At 43.6% G+C, this 15,094-nt stretch overlaps 1 protein-coding gene across 1 annotated transcript in view; it reads left to right on the top strand.

Moving 5' to 3' along the window:
• The window catches only part of LOC136529340 (peroxidase P7-like), a 29,135-nt gene extending 15,841 nt beyond the window's left edge, over positions 1-13,294 (top strand). Inside the window, exon 4 of the mRNA XM_066522419.1 lies at positions 12,939-13,294. Coding sequence (XP_066378516.1) covers positions 12,939-13,294 — 356 coding nt within the window. The remainder of the gene's footprint in view (positions 1-12,938) is intronic.
• The last annotated feature ends 1,800 nt before the right edge of the window (positions 13,295-15,094 follow it).

The raw sequence follows: 15,094 nt of genomic DNA, 5'->3' as shown, positions 1-15,094 counted from the left end.
GAGTGAGCTAGGCGATGGCGGAGCTCGCTCGGTAATGGTGGAGCGGTGGTGCGCTGCTCCTGTGAGTGGGGAAGGCGAAGGAAAACGAGAAATGGAATGGCGAGCAGGTCGGGCAGACGTGCGTGGGTTCAAGCAGTGGCCTAGCAGCGCTAGGACGGCCACTGACGCGTGGCCTTACGCGGTCAGGCGGCTAGGCGATGGGTGGCCTCCACGCGGCATTCATTTTCTGAAAACCGATCAGGCACTGTAGCTGCGTTTCAGCGTTGTCGGTCGAGCCTGACAGTAAAGATTGACAGAGCTTGATCTCCTAAACCGTGAAGAATCAGTGGAAACAATATACATGAAAGTTGTAGAGCTATGATAGGGCTACAACAATGTTTTAGAAATCATCAGCTAATTCTCAACAGGATAACGAGTTATATCAAGCCAAAGTCAGCTCAATCAAACTGGAATTGCAATTCAGACTTAGAAATTTTTCTAAGTGTTGAATCAGCCCTCAACACTGACTTGTGGGCCCTATTTTGAGCATGTTGTGCACATTTTCATGACATGGATTCTAAACAAAGTTTGTTCCTTATAAAATTTGCTACAACTTTGTTTTAGATTGCTTAGACATGCAAACAATCTAAGTTATACTTTTTAAACAGTCAAACAAAAGAGTTCAGGGGTCAAAACAAGTCAAACCACTATTTGAATTCATAATTAGACAACATGGTCAACATGAACAATGTTCCAAATGACATTCTAAGTATAACTAAGTTACTTAAGAGGATTATTAGCCACACCACACATTGGTCACACAAAAATCAAGCATTGTAAGTACTGAAACAAGGAAAAACCAATGAAATGTTACCTTTATTTCATAGTGATGTTTCACATGTTTCATGATTTTGTTGCATAGTACTAACTAACCATGTTTCACTACAGTGAGTTGCACATGTTGCACTTGGGTGTTGCACACTATTTATTTCATAAAAACAACACACATGAAATATAACAATATGTTGCAATGTTTCGAAAACATGTTTCATGCAATATAAGCTCATGAAAGGATGAATGATGCTCATGTTCATGAAATGCAAGTGCAAATGTCACTGGTAGAGAACAGAGCTTTACTCCCGGTGGGAACCCCCTCTAGTCCCGGTTCCCCACCCGAGAGCAAGCATCCGGGACTAAAGGGGGGTCCTTTAGTCCCGGGTCTGGAACCGGGACTAAAGGGGGACCTTTAGTCCCGGTGGGTAACACCAACCGGGACTAAAGGTGCCTGCTGACATGCCACGATGGCCGGCACCCTTTAGTCCCGGTTGGTAATACGATCCGGGACTAAAGGTTTTTTTTTTCTTTTTTCTTTTCTTTTCATTTTTTTTGTTTTCTTTTCAAAATAGGTTTTCGAAGTCATATTATACGCTGCTAATTATACATTTATACGCGCGTATAGTATGTTTCGGTTCAAGCACAATGAACGTATTAAATCACACAATTCAAGCATAGAAATATATATATATGCATGCATGCATCATATATATATTTACATGCATGCATGCATATGTGTATTTTACATTATATTATTTCATGTGCATATATTACAAAAGATTGCATTACAGTTGTTGTGATATAACAAGTTTCCTCTCATCCTCTAGCTTGGCTTCCATGGTAGTGTTGGGTCGAAGTAGAACTCGCCCTTGGAATCGATGACCTGGTCATTAAAAAATCTGGCTATAGACTCTTGAATTTCTTTGATTTGGTCTTGCCGTATGACCTTTTCCTCCAACCATCGAGCCTACAGGTTTGAATTAATGGAAAATAAATTAATATATGTACATATATATATATAAAGACATAGTAACACAATCAATAATAATAATTAAATGAATATATAGTGTATTTTTAACGTACTTTGAGTCTCTCTGTAGGAGTTCTTTGGGAGACCACCTTGATAAACTTGCAAACATAGTAACCACAGTAGTTGTTTCCCTTGTTCCTGCCTCAGACACCACTTTACAAGAAAAAGATTTAGTCATCCAATCTAGGTGATTCCGGTGAAAGCTATATGTTTAATTAATAAAGATGATGCGATTTAGGGGACTTACTTTCAAAGGGATTACATTTAGTGGCGCTTTGCATTTTCCCATGTGTTGCTTCTCAATAAAGGTTTTCCAAACACTGCCCAATAAAAAATTTGCCACTGTCATCAGATATAGTTAATCATCATGTTTGTGTGTATATATAGTTGCTAGAGATACCGAAATTACCTCTGGATAATATCTATCATATCTTGGTAGTCTTGTTGTGGTTTTCTCATCGAGTCATAGATTATCAAGTGACTTTTCACCAGATCGATGTCCATCAATATCCAGTGATTGCTACATGTGTTTATAGGATATAACGCATAACACTCATTAATTAACTAGAATCAATATATGAGCCATTAAGGATGATCGACATTATTAACACTCACTTGAAGTTGTAGGGAAAGAGTATATCCTTCTTGTGGCCATTGGTTCACTAAGAAGTTCATGAGGTTACTCTCTGACTTAGACTTCCAATTAGGCTTTGGAGTAACTGGGTCTTTGAATACTATATGGGGATCAACAAAACCAATTTCATTGCAGCCTTCCTTTCTGAGCTCTAGTCATTGTAAATCTGCATATATATAGTACTTGTTAGGATAATTTATATGCATATACACACATATGATGAGTTTAATAATAGATCGAAAGAATTATTACTTACAGGCAATAGCAGCTAATGATAACTTTGTCCAGAGAGGTTAGGTGGCATAGTTGATGAAATTCTACAAAGTCAACATACATAACATCATCGCCACGGAACCAATGTTCGTCTCTAATTCTGACACCAACGCAGAAGTCTCCACCAGTAGACGCTTGTATGTACCACTTGTTTAGCAGGTACATTTGCGTCCCCAGATCACATAAGGCTTGAGGGTTGTATAGACTCTGGCCTAGTACAAATTTTTTCTTCCAAATATCAACCTCCGCCGCACTCTCAATGTTTCCATCACCAAACATCTGGTAAAGGTCGAGACCAGTCTCTTCAATAAATTCACCAAGGTGATCCAAATCGACATCCGGAAGGTATGTTTGCCTGATGCATTAATCCTAAATTCGAACCATATTCATTACCAACAACTAGCGGGGGGACTGATTGGTGCGATTGTTGTCCGAGTTGTGCAACTCCTTTCCCTGCCCGCTTCTTTTTCTATGCCACCTCAATTGACTTGGTGAGAGTGCGGTCATAGTCCGTTAACGTTGATTTGGACGGCTTACGAGATTCCCGCTGTTGTTGCTGGTAAGAAGCCACCTTTTTTCTTAGAATATCTGGAGCTATGAAGAAGTATGGTTTCTTCGGGTTTCTCCTTGCTTCTTGATCCTTTTTAAGTTTGTCATAGAATCTGGACATATCTTTTTTATATGCATCAGTTACTTCTTCCTTCTCTTCAGATATTATTTTGGGAATAGCCCTTGGTTTCATGATGGCTTTCTTTGCCGGCGGGGACTGGTTCTTTGTTTGCGGTGCTAGGCCTCTTGCTAGTACTTGGCTTCTTGGTAGGCGGGGGGGGGGGAGGCATTGGAGACCTGCTTGGAGGTGGTAGCAGCGGCATTGGAGACCTCCTTGGAGGTGGCGGCTACGGCAGTTGGAGACCTCCTTGGAGATGGTGTGGATGCAGCCTCGCCTTCCAACACATTGTCATCGTATAGAGCACTATAATGATCTGGCGATTGAACAATTGGATTTAGGTTAGGGGGAGGATCTGCTACAAAAAAAGGAATGACATATTATTATGAGCAGATTGTTAATTATTTAAGCCAATATAAATTAATGATGTAGTGTTTTCATCCGCACCTACGGTGAGGTAGTTTTGGAGGAGGTGGAGGTGCCATCCTGGGAATGATGATGTAGCACTTGCGCCATAGAATGAATGTCTTCTCTGCTTCTCCTAGAGTCTTCTCGCCATCATCCTCTAGGAATGTCAAGAGGCAAATCACTAAAACCTTTTCAGCTTTATCTACCGAGATGGTAGCATATCCTTCATTGGATTATATTCCCATGAATCCTTGGTGTCTTGGTTCGGTCGATAGGATTAACAAGACTGATAGCCACCTTGATTGTGGAATTCCCCTTCGGAATGTGTAGCTCACACGATGTACAAGGTTCAGTGACGTCATCCATAGGGAAGCGCAGTCCTGTGTCCCCTTGATTTGGTATCTCCATGAAAGCGCAGCTGGTTTTCAACTGAACATATTGGCTAATGTTGATTCCTGGCTCTGATGCCTGCTTGCTTGCACTCACTGCATTTGCACTTGCCTTCTGATTTCCTCCTGCATTCTCGCTTCAAGGTTTTTTTCCCGCTCCTATGCTTCACGCACCGCTTCCTCCAACCTCTGGAGCCGCTGTGCCTCTTCTTCCTTCTTTCTCTGGCGGCTTCTGTAGGAAGGCCTGTCCTAAGGGAATCCATGCTCCCATGAGACACTTCCTTTGCCTCTAGTTCGGCCACCATGTTCAATAGTCCCGATGGCGTATGTCAGTTCATCCTTCTCTCTGTTGGGCCTAAACGCACCACTAGTAGTAGCTCTCTAAGCATAAAACAATCTTTCTACTGCTTCTTACAGTCTTGCGCCATAAACGCACTTCTCTATCTCCTGGTCCAGTGTTCCCCCATGAGCGAAAAACCAATTCTTTGAACGCTCTCCCCACTCGAGTGATTCTGGTGTGATACCCTTGGCAAGAAGGTATGCTTCCATTTTGTTCCACTTCTTAATGGCAGTCGAGTAGCCACCTAATCCTAAGTTATGGTGATATGTCTTCTGTTGGGCATTACGTTGGTTCTTTATCACCCGACTCACACCCTCTTCTGACGTCTTGTACTGTACAAACTCATCCCAATAGGGCCTCTGCTTTGAGATCGGGCTTGGGACAGTGAAATCTAGTGCTATGTTCTTCTTGACATATGTCGTGTATAGGTGTTTCTTCCAAGTCTGAAACTGGGTGGCCATCTTCTTCATTGCCCAATCCCTAACTCGCTCCTTCAATTCATCACCATCTATTATATCATCATAACCATCTGTTTGGAGCATGAAATGTACTAAGACATCTTTCCAAATTAATGTCTTGTCACGATCAGAGACAAAACTGATATGAGGAGCATTGGTCTTCTTCTTCCATTCATGGGTACTGATCGAGAGCCGGTCCCATACAAGGTAACCACAGTGGTGCACGAATTTTGTTTTATTTGGCCCCCCCGGTTCGCCTGTATCCACATTGAACTCTGAGATGATGAAGCGGCCCTCCAATGGCTTTTTGGGACCTCGAACATTTTTACTCTTTGTTGTAGTTGTTGATGTCAATCCAGAGGGCTACATAACATAAACATTATTTTTAATGTCATGAGCACACATAAGACATATTATAATATATATAGCTAATAATAAAAAATATATACTTGGCCAATATGTTGTTGCTCATTTTGTTCAAGAGCTAAGTACTGACTCCCGTCATCTGCATCCTCTTGCACGTTATTTTTAGCACCATCATCGCCGGCAACTTGAGTGCCAGTGTTGATCAAATTCATCATCAACTCCTCCTCATCCATGTTTCTCGGGTTGGCCATCTAGCTTCAAAAAACAAAACCAATATATAGTACATCAAATCTTTGCTTACATGCGTAAAATCTATGAACAATATGCATTATTAAATCTTGCCCCTCGGTCATGGACGCAATTCGCCACACTAGGGCAAACTGCGTCGGTACTAGGGTGAATTAGGGCAATACATAAATGGTCGAGGGCGAATTGCATCGGTGACTAGGGCAAACCACGTCGGTGACATCAACAACACAGTTCGCCCTAGTCACCGACGCAATTCGCCCTAGTGTGATTGTTTAGCGTTAACGATAACGATAATACGAATGTTGATCGACTAGGCCACGAGAGAGGGCAGTGTGATGAGAGTGGCAGTGCTCCACTCCGCCGTATATATGTTTGTACACATGGGTGAACGAGGGCGGCAGTGCTCCGCCGTATAAACCCTAAACCCTAGGGCGAACGAGGGCGGCGGTGCTCTGCCATATAAACCCTAAACCCTAGGGCGAACAAGGGCGGTGGTGCTCCGCCGTACATATAGAAACGCATAGCACTTATATACCAGGGGCCATATACATATGCCAGCAACCAGCCGAGAGTACTCAGTCGAAATGGTTCACTAATTTGTATAATGTTGGTAAGCCGGAATAATTCCTAGCTCCATTCCTGACTAATTGAAGGGGCCCTAACTTGTGGTCCAACTATCCAGTATTCCATGCCGTTAGATCCCAACTGTACGTTGTTGTACCAGTTATGTACTGTAACAATATATAATAACTCAAGCAGCCTAGCTGGGTCACATAAGAGAACTCCGATTCCATTTTGATAGCTCTTTAAGTAGATGTCGCGCATTTTGAGATGCCATCGAACTACCTTCCATTTTAAATTGCAACAAACTTCCACCTTTGATCTTTCCATTTATAAAATAAAATGTTAACAACACACATACACGTATGAATTAATTAGCCATGAAACTTATACCTAGGATCGATGTTAGATCTGCAGCTAGCTAGCTAAGCACCCCTTCCCCTAATTGTTCAAGATCGCCCGACATCAGCGCCGCCACCGCATTGTTCAAGATCGCCAAATCACGAACAAACTTACGAACCACCAAGCACGCACATACGACGATCGCGGAGAATCGTTGCCATCGTAGAACGTACGTACATACCTCGGGAATGGAGGAGAGGAAGCCGCGTATGTTGGCGGCCTTGTCGTCGGGCCATGTCAACGCGCTGGAGGGTACGGTATGGCCCATGTGTCTGCCAGGGCGGGCAACAGCTGGCGCCGCGAGGTCGTCGGCGCACGGGGGGCGTGGGGACCGCCGACGCGCGTGAGGCGGTGGCGACGACCGGCGTCGGGCGGGGTGGCGGCGGCGTCCTTGGTGTGGCGGGCCGGGTGGCGTGGGCGTAGGGGGTGAGGAACTGGTGAAGAACGCAAGGAAGAAGATGGCACTGGTATATATATGCCACACCCCTTTACTCCCGGTGCCATCCCCCCACCGAGAGTAAAGGTCCTTTACTCCCGGTTGGTAACACGCACCGGGAGCAAAGGTTTTTTTGGCGGGCCACGAAACACGCACCCGGGAGTAAAGGTGGGCTGCAGTTTCGTTTCCCGCCTGTTTTAAGCAAATTTTTTTAATAGAAATGCAATAGTCTTGTTAAATACATAGTAAATTAAATAAAAGGCATAAAATTATTTTGTTAAAAATATGGATTTTCTTTTTCTTTATTGCACATAGGAAAAATCTATAACCTAACTTTTTTTATTTTTTGTTATAATTATAAAACATAATGTAACTAATATTTATTATTTCGTTAATGCAAAAATGTAGTGTTTAATTAAAATTATTAAAACTATTGGTTTTGGACAGGAAATTTGTTTTCACATCATTTTAACATTAATATTTTAATTTTTCATCACTCAATATCCTAATTTAACTTTTCGAGAGAGAAATCCCACCAAATCAAACATTGATTTAATTTGAAACACGACATAATAAACATCTGAATTCACAATTATTACATAATATCTCAAACACACACTACATTAAATCACTATATCATCAAGTGGGCACAGCATTGAACTTCTTCTTTACGTATGTCCCTTGGTTATGATCGCGTCGTAACCATGGAGTGTCCTCATCATTTACCAAGATGCTAGGGTCTTTGTTCACTTTGAAGGGCGGAATTCGGTCATCCTTTTCATAATCTTCTGACATGTCCGACTTGTCCTCAATTCCCACGATGACTCTTTTTGCTGAAAGTACTATGTGGCGCTTTGGCTCTTTGGTTGAGTCATTATCGTTTTTCCCTCTTTTTGGTTTGGTAGACATATCATTGACATAGAACACCTGATTCACATCCTTGGCAAGGACGAATGGTTTGTCTTTGTACCCAATATTACTAAGGTCTACTGTTGTCATTCCATACTCGTTGTCTACTATTACCCCGCCTCCGGTCACCTTGACCCATTGGCACTTGAACAATGGGATCTTCAAAGTAGGTGCATATTCTAGTTCCCATATTTCATCTATGCGTTCATAATATGTCTGCTTATTCCCATTCGGGTCTGTGGCATCTATGCGGACACCACTGTTTTGGTTGGTACTCCTTTTATCTTGGGTTACTATGTAGAATATGTTCCCATTTATCTCGTACCCTTTGTATGTGACGATATGCCATGATGGTTGCATAGCCAATAAATACAGTTGCTCATGGATGCTCTCATCACCTTGACATTTTTTTCGCAACCAACCGCCGAAAGTTTCCATGTGCTTACGCGTAATTCAAGCTTCAGTCTTCCCTAGAAACTCGGATCGTAAGAGATCCTTGTGTGTCTAAATATATGGATCTACCAAAGAGGAGTTCTGTAGAACTATGTAGTGCGCTTTATTGAAATAATCATCCTCCGTACCAATATATGTTTTCCTCCCTAGTGTCCCCTTTCCGCTTAGTCTCCCCTCATGTCTTGATTCAGGAACACCAATCGAGTCAAGGTCAGGAATAAAGTCAACACAGAACTCAATGACCTCTTCTGTTCCATAGCCCTTAGCAATGCTTTCTTCTGGGCGAGCACAGTTGTGAACATATTTCTTCAGGACTCCCATGAATCTCTCTAAGGGGAACATATTGTGTAGGAACATAGGACCAAGAATGAAAATCTCCTTGACTAGGTGAACTAGGAGGTGTGTCATGATATCAAAGAAGGAAGGAGGGAACACCAACTCAAAGCTGACGAGACATTGAACCACATCATTCTGTAGTTTAGCTAGATCAGTTGGATCAATTGCCTTCTGAGAAATTGCATTGAGGACTGCACATAGCTTCACGGTGGCTAGACGTACATTTGGAGGTACAATTCCTCTTAATGCAACTGGAAGTAATTGCGTCATGAGAATGTGATAGTCATGGGACTTTAAGTTATAGAATTTCTTCTCTGACACATTTATAATACCCTTTATATTCAAGGAGAATCCAGATGGTACCTTGATGTTGTTTAAGCATTCAAACATGATTTCCTTCTCCTCTTTGCTTAGAGTGTAGCTGGCAGGATGTAAGTAATGGCATCCATCATCTGTCTTCTCTGGATGCAGGTTGTCTCTTTCTCTCAAACAATGCAGGTCATGTCGTGCTTCAAATGTGTCCTTAGGCTTTCCATACACACCCATGAAGCCTAGCAGGTTCACACAAAGATTCTTCGTTAGGTGCATCACGTCGATCGAGCTGCGGACCTCTAGGACTTGCCAATAAGGTATCTCCCAAAATATGGACTTCTTCTTCCACATGGGTGCATGACCGTTAGCGTCGTTCGAAACAGGTTGGCTGTCATGTCCTTTTCTAAAGACGACTTTCACATCATTGACCATATCGAGTACATCCTCACCGGTTTGGTTGCGAGGCTTGGTCAGGTGGTCTGCCTTCCCTTTAAAATGCTTGCCTTTCTTTCTTACGGGGTGATTTGCAGGAAGAAATCGACGATGGCCAAGGTACACGACCTTTCGACATTTTTTCAAGAATACACCTCTAATATCACCGAAGTAGTGTGTGCATACATTATATCCCTTGTTTGACTGTCCTGAAAGATTACTTAGAGCAGGCCAATCATTGATTGTTACGAACAACAATGCTCGCAGATCAAAGTGTTCCTATTTGTACTCATCCCACACACGTACACCTTCTTTATTCCACAAAATGAGAAGTTCATCAATAAGTGGTCTCAGGTACATATCGATGTCATTGCCAGGTTGCTTTGGGCCTTGGATGAGCACAGGCATCATAATGAACTTCCGCTTCATGCATAACCAAGGAGGAAGGTTATAGATACTTAGAGTAACATGCCAAGTGCTATGACTACTGTTCTGCTCTCCAAAAGGATTGATACCATCTGTACTTAAAGCAAACCTTAAGTTTATTGCGTCATTTGCAAACTCTAGGAATTCTCTGTCGATTGCTCTCCATTGAGACCCATCAGCAGGGTGTCTCAACATATTGTCTACCTTACGGTCTTCTTTGTGCCATCGCAACAATTTTGCATGTTCTTTGTTTCTGAACAGACGTTTCAAGCGTGGTATTATAGGAGCATACCACATAACCTTGGCAAGGATTTTCTTCCATGGACGTTCGCCCTCAACATCACCAGGGTCATCTCGCCTGATCTTATACTGCGATGCATGGCATACCGGGCATGCATCCAATTTCTCATACTCTTTGCCATGGTAGAGGATGCAGTCATTAGGACATGCATGTATCTTCTAGATTTCTAGCCCCATAGGACAGACAACTTGTTTTGCTTCGTAGGTAGTGGCGGGCAATTCATTGTCCTTCGGAAGCATCTTCTTTTAGATTTTTAGTAACTCTCCAAATCCCTTGTCAGATACACCATTCTTTGCCTTCCATTGCAGCAATTCTAGTGTGGTTGCCAACTTTTTCTGCCCTGCATCACAAGTTGGGTACAACAATTTCTTGTGATCTTCTAGCATCCGCTCGAACTTGATCTTCTCCTTTTCACTTTCACATTTTCTTTGTGCGTCACGAATGACCTGACAAAGATCATCAGCAGACTCATCTTCTACGGCTACCTCTTCTTCAGCTTCTCCCATTGCAGTATCATTGAAGCACGCACCATCGGGAATAATATCATTGTCGTCCCATTGTTCTTCTTCACATTCTTCCATTACAACACCGGTTTCTCCGTGCTTCGTCCAACAAGTATAGTTTGGCATGAAACCCGACTTGAACAAGTGTGAATGAAGAGTCCTTGAGCAAGGATATTCCACCGTATTCTTACATACGGCACATGGGCAGCACATGAAACCATCGCATTTGTTTGCCTCAGCCGCACGTAACAAAGAATGCACGCCGTCCATGAACTCTTGGGAGCGACGATCAGCATTGTACATCCAATGCCGACTCATCTGTATTACATGACATAAATACCATATTAAAACCTAGAACATAATTAGTTAATTATACAACATGCATACCACCACAAAAGCTATAAATTTAAGAAATCCTCGCTACAATGTAGACAATCCCAACTACCACTAAAAACACAAACTAAAATGCACTTTAGCAGCACAAGGATTTCGCGATCAATCCCAACTAAAACAGACAGATCCCCCGTTTGTTCAACATCTTTAGGCTTCTTTGGCTGCATCACTGCCTCATTAGCCGCCATATCTGCCTGTTGTGCAAGATATTTTTGCACGAGTTCAACATACTCTTCCTCCCAGTAGAAGCCTGAACATCCAGTGCCATCCCACTGAAATTAAAACTGAAAATTAGAACTTTAATCACAACCATCATGAAAATAGGTATAAACTAACCATAGTCATTAAATACGATAAAATAACTCACATTGCGATCCGGACACTTGTAGAAAATGCGAACCTTGTTGGGACCCTCCTTCACTCGGTACTCCATCACAATCTTTGTCTCATCACAACACTTGTCGCATGCAATGAGTGGGAGGCCCGGCCTAAGTCGCTTTGAAAACCCATGAGAGGCCGAGGACCCGGAAGCAGTTGCCATCTACTCTCTATACTCATTTTTAATATACTATAAATTTCTCATTTTATAAACAAATAAAATTAAAAAAACTCTAAAATTCTCTATATCTCTAAACAATGAAGTGTGCTATGCATGCTACAAATGAACGGTGAATACTAGTTTTTAATAGCTACTTTAACCTTCCTTCATGTAAATATGCAAGCTTGAAGTTTAAAGGTTTTCAGAGCGTTTAACACTACTCTGCTTGCCATGGCCATGGTCATTGTGTTCTCGTCTTTTACTGCGGCAGGTAAGTAATTCACATGATATTTCCGCAAATTAACAGAAGAATGGGAGTGTACACACATAACAATCGATTATCGTTTATATTTATATATATACTACGTTTGGGTACGGTGATTGACAGACTACTGCGATGATATCGGGACGTGTGAATAAATAACCATCCGTACTAGTTGACCTTGCTTACGTGATCATCTCGGCGAGCATTTCTCCACCGGACGGCACTGTACTTGGCCACGGAAGAGCTATGATTCTACGAGGAAGGGAACATGGTCTTCCACGACTGTTGCCGCTCTCCCTCGTAGAATCAAAGCTCCTCCTTGATGTCCGTTACCGCTCGGCAGAGAACATGCTCGCCGAGATGAACACGGTCTGCAAGTTCAACTAGCTACTTTAACCTTCTTTCATGTAAATATGCAAGCTTGAAGTGATTTTGAGCTCAAATTACTTACAAATGAAAAAAAACCACAATAAAGAACCATATATATAGTGAACAAAATGAGATAAGACAATGGTGAAAAATGAGAGTATGAGATTGGTAACCTTAACAACTGAATAATCGATGGAGGAATCAAAGAAATCGACGGAGGAATCGAAGAATGGATGGAGGAACAATGGAGGGAGGAAGCAAGAACACTAGTGCAATGAGCTTCAAAATGTGCTGAGCTCGGGCTCGGGGAGGAAGAAGGAGATGGACGGGATATAAAGGGGGGACCTTTAGTCCCGGTTGGTGGCTCCAACCGGGACTAAAGATAACTTTCCAACCCCCGGCGCAGCCACGGCCCGGGAATAGACCTTTACTCCCGGTTGGAGCCACCGACCGGGAGTAAAAGTCTACCTTTAGCCCCGGTTGGTGGCTCCAACCAGGACTAAAGGTCTCTGCCACCTCTGTCTGGCGCAATAGCCGTTGGGCAGGGACCTTTAGTCTCGGTTGGAGCCACCAACCGGGACTAAAGGTATCTCTAGTCCCGGGCGCAAAAAATTCCAGGACTAGAGCCCATTTTGGCCGAGGATCAAAGGTCTGTTCTCTACTAGTGTGTGGAAGCCAAATACCAGGGGTGTTACAAGGGCGGCGCCGACATCGATCCCTCGTTTGCGGAGCTGCGCCGACAGACGTGTCAGTCCGCTTATGACGCGCCGGGGCCGTTCGATGAGCAGACCCCGATGAGGTTCGACAACGCATACTACCAGGACCTTGTGGCTCGCCGCGGCCTCCTCACCTCTGACCAGGCGCTCTACGGCTGCGGGGGACTGCTGGACCATCTGGTGGAAATGTATAGCACGGACGGCGAGGCGTTCGCCAAGGATTTCGCCAGGGCAATGGTGAAGATGGGCAAAATACCACCGCCACCAGAGATGCAGGTGGAGGTGAGACTCAGCTGCAGTAAGATCAACTGGTGAAATGTATATGCATGGAGAGGTAGATGCAATTCAATTTATAAACAAATGAATAAAACTTCTTGTGGATCGATTGTAATCGAATTATAATTCCTTCATTTGTATTTTTGCTTATTAATTAACCAAGTTGTATATTTGTTATTTTAATTATACAGTGCTGAAATAAACATTTATGAACGGGCTGGTTATTTTGTACTTCATTATTCGTTTTTAGCACATTGCAAAGTTTCCTCTTAATGAAAAACGAGCAAAATGTTCGATCCAGAAAAAAAAAACGGACATGACAACAACCGGTAATTGAAGCCGTGAAAAACAACCGAAAATAGCACAGCAATAATCGAGTGTTTCAATTGGCAGAAACACCTGAATTAGCAACCATTAGATTAGAAGCTAATTACGGGCCAGATGTGTTGCTTTGTTTTGTGGATTGTGCATCTTTCAGAACATACGGCCATTGGCAAATCAGGCCGGACGGCATGTTCTATAATAGGCCCAAAAACACCGTTCCTACTGAATTGTTGTGAGAGAAAAATACTATTTCGACTAAAAAAACAAGCCGAACAAGCTGAATATGGGGTAAGCCGAACGAGACCTATTAAGGACAGTCCTAATGGAGTATTGATGGTCGTTTCTATCCCTTTAATTAGCTTGACAACTCAGCAACTTTGTGACATGACAAAGGAGTTAACGAAGAGAGAGGGTGCAAAAGGAAGAAATCGTTTCCGGGAATATATCTGGTGCAAACCAACCACTCCGTGCAACCTTAGCAACTGTGAATCTGGGCCACAAGATGCTAATCCAATGGACAGGGTTAGAGGGGACAGGGGTATTGAAAAATGGCCTGCTGGGGAGGGCTTAAGCGCAAAATCTCATCTTTAATCCTGTCCATTGGATTGGCATCTTGTGATCCAGATTTGTAGTTTTCAAGGTTGCACGGGGTGGTTGGTTTGCACTAGATACGTTCTCGGAAACGATTTCTTCCTTTTGCACGTTTCCTCCTCAGGGAACAACGTCCTCACGCAAATCAATGCAACAAGAAACTGAAAGAAAAGGCGTTGGGGAGAAACCACCGGTTTCCATCGCCCTCCTCCAGATCCGGTGTGCAGGCCACCGCTGCCGTGCTCGCCGCCGTCGCGCAAGCCACCGCTGCCACAAGGAAGCAAGCTTTTGCCGCAGCCGAGGCTCCTCCGCAGGTCGTGGTCGCCACCAGCCAGGCCGTCCGCCTTTGCCACGCGCGTCCACCCGCCGGCCTCCGGCCGCCGCGCGCGCGCAGCTGGCTGCCGTGCTCGCGCGCGTCGCCGGCTGCCACGCTCGCCCGTGCCGCCGGCTGCTACGCCTGCGCCGTGGCTGCGGCGCTCGCCCAGTCTCTTCTGCTGGCGAGCCAGTGTCGCGGAGCTCTTCTCTTGGTGGGCAAGCGTCTGCGGCGTCGAGCTAGGCCTATGCGTGCGCTGTCCTAGTCTCCGAAGACTCGGTACCGCCGTGTGGTCTGCAGAAAGGATTCAGAGAGGAGAGAGAGGAACGTGATGAATGATTGGTCAACTTTTTATCCGGACATTAGGAAAGAATAGTTTCATGGCGCAATGACCCGGGACTGCCCTAATAAGAAGCCCGCGGCATGTAGCAATTATAACTATCAGGCTTGGTTGTGCATCTGGCCGCATAAAAATAATAACAACGTGCACTAAACTTAATGAGTAATGACAAATAAAAATGAACATATAAATGTAAAATAAAATTCACATAAATCAACCAAAAAAATGAAAATTGAGGGTGGATGGTGGAAACTGTAAACAAACAACAAGA

Source organism: Miscanthus floridulus, chromosome 19 (assembly GCF_019320115.1).
Source record: "Miscanthus floridulus cultivar M001 chromosome 19, ASM1932011v1, whole genome shotgun sequence".
Lineage (NCBI taxonomy): Eukaryota > Viridiplantae > Streptophyta > Magnoliopsida > Poales > Poaceae > Miscanthus > Miscanthus floridulus.
The sequence above is the reverse complement of the archived record's forward strand: the minus strand, read 5'-3'. Positions and strand labels throughout refer to the sequence as shown.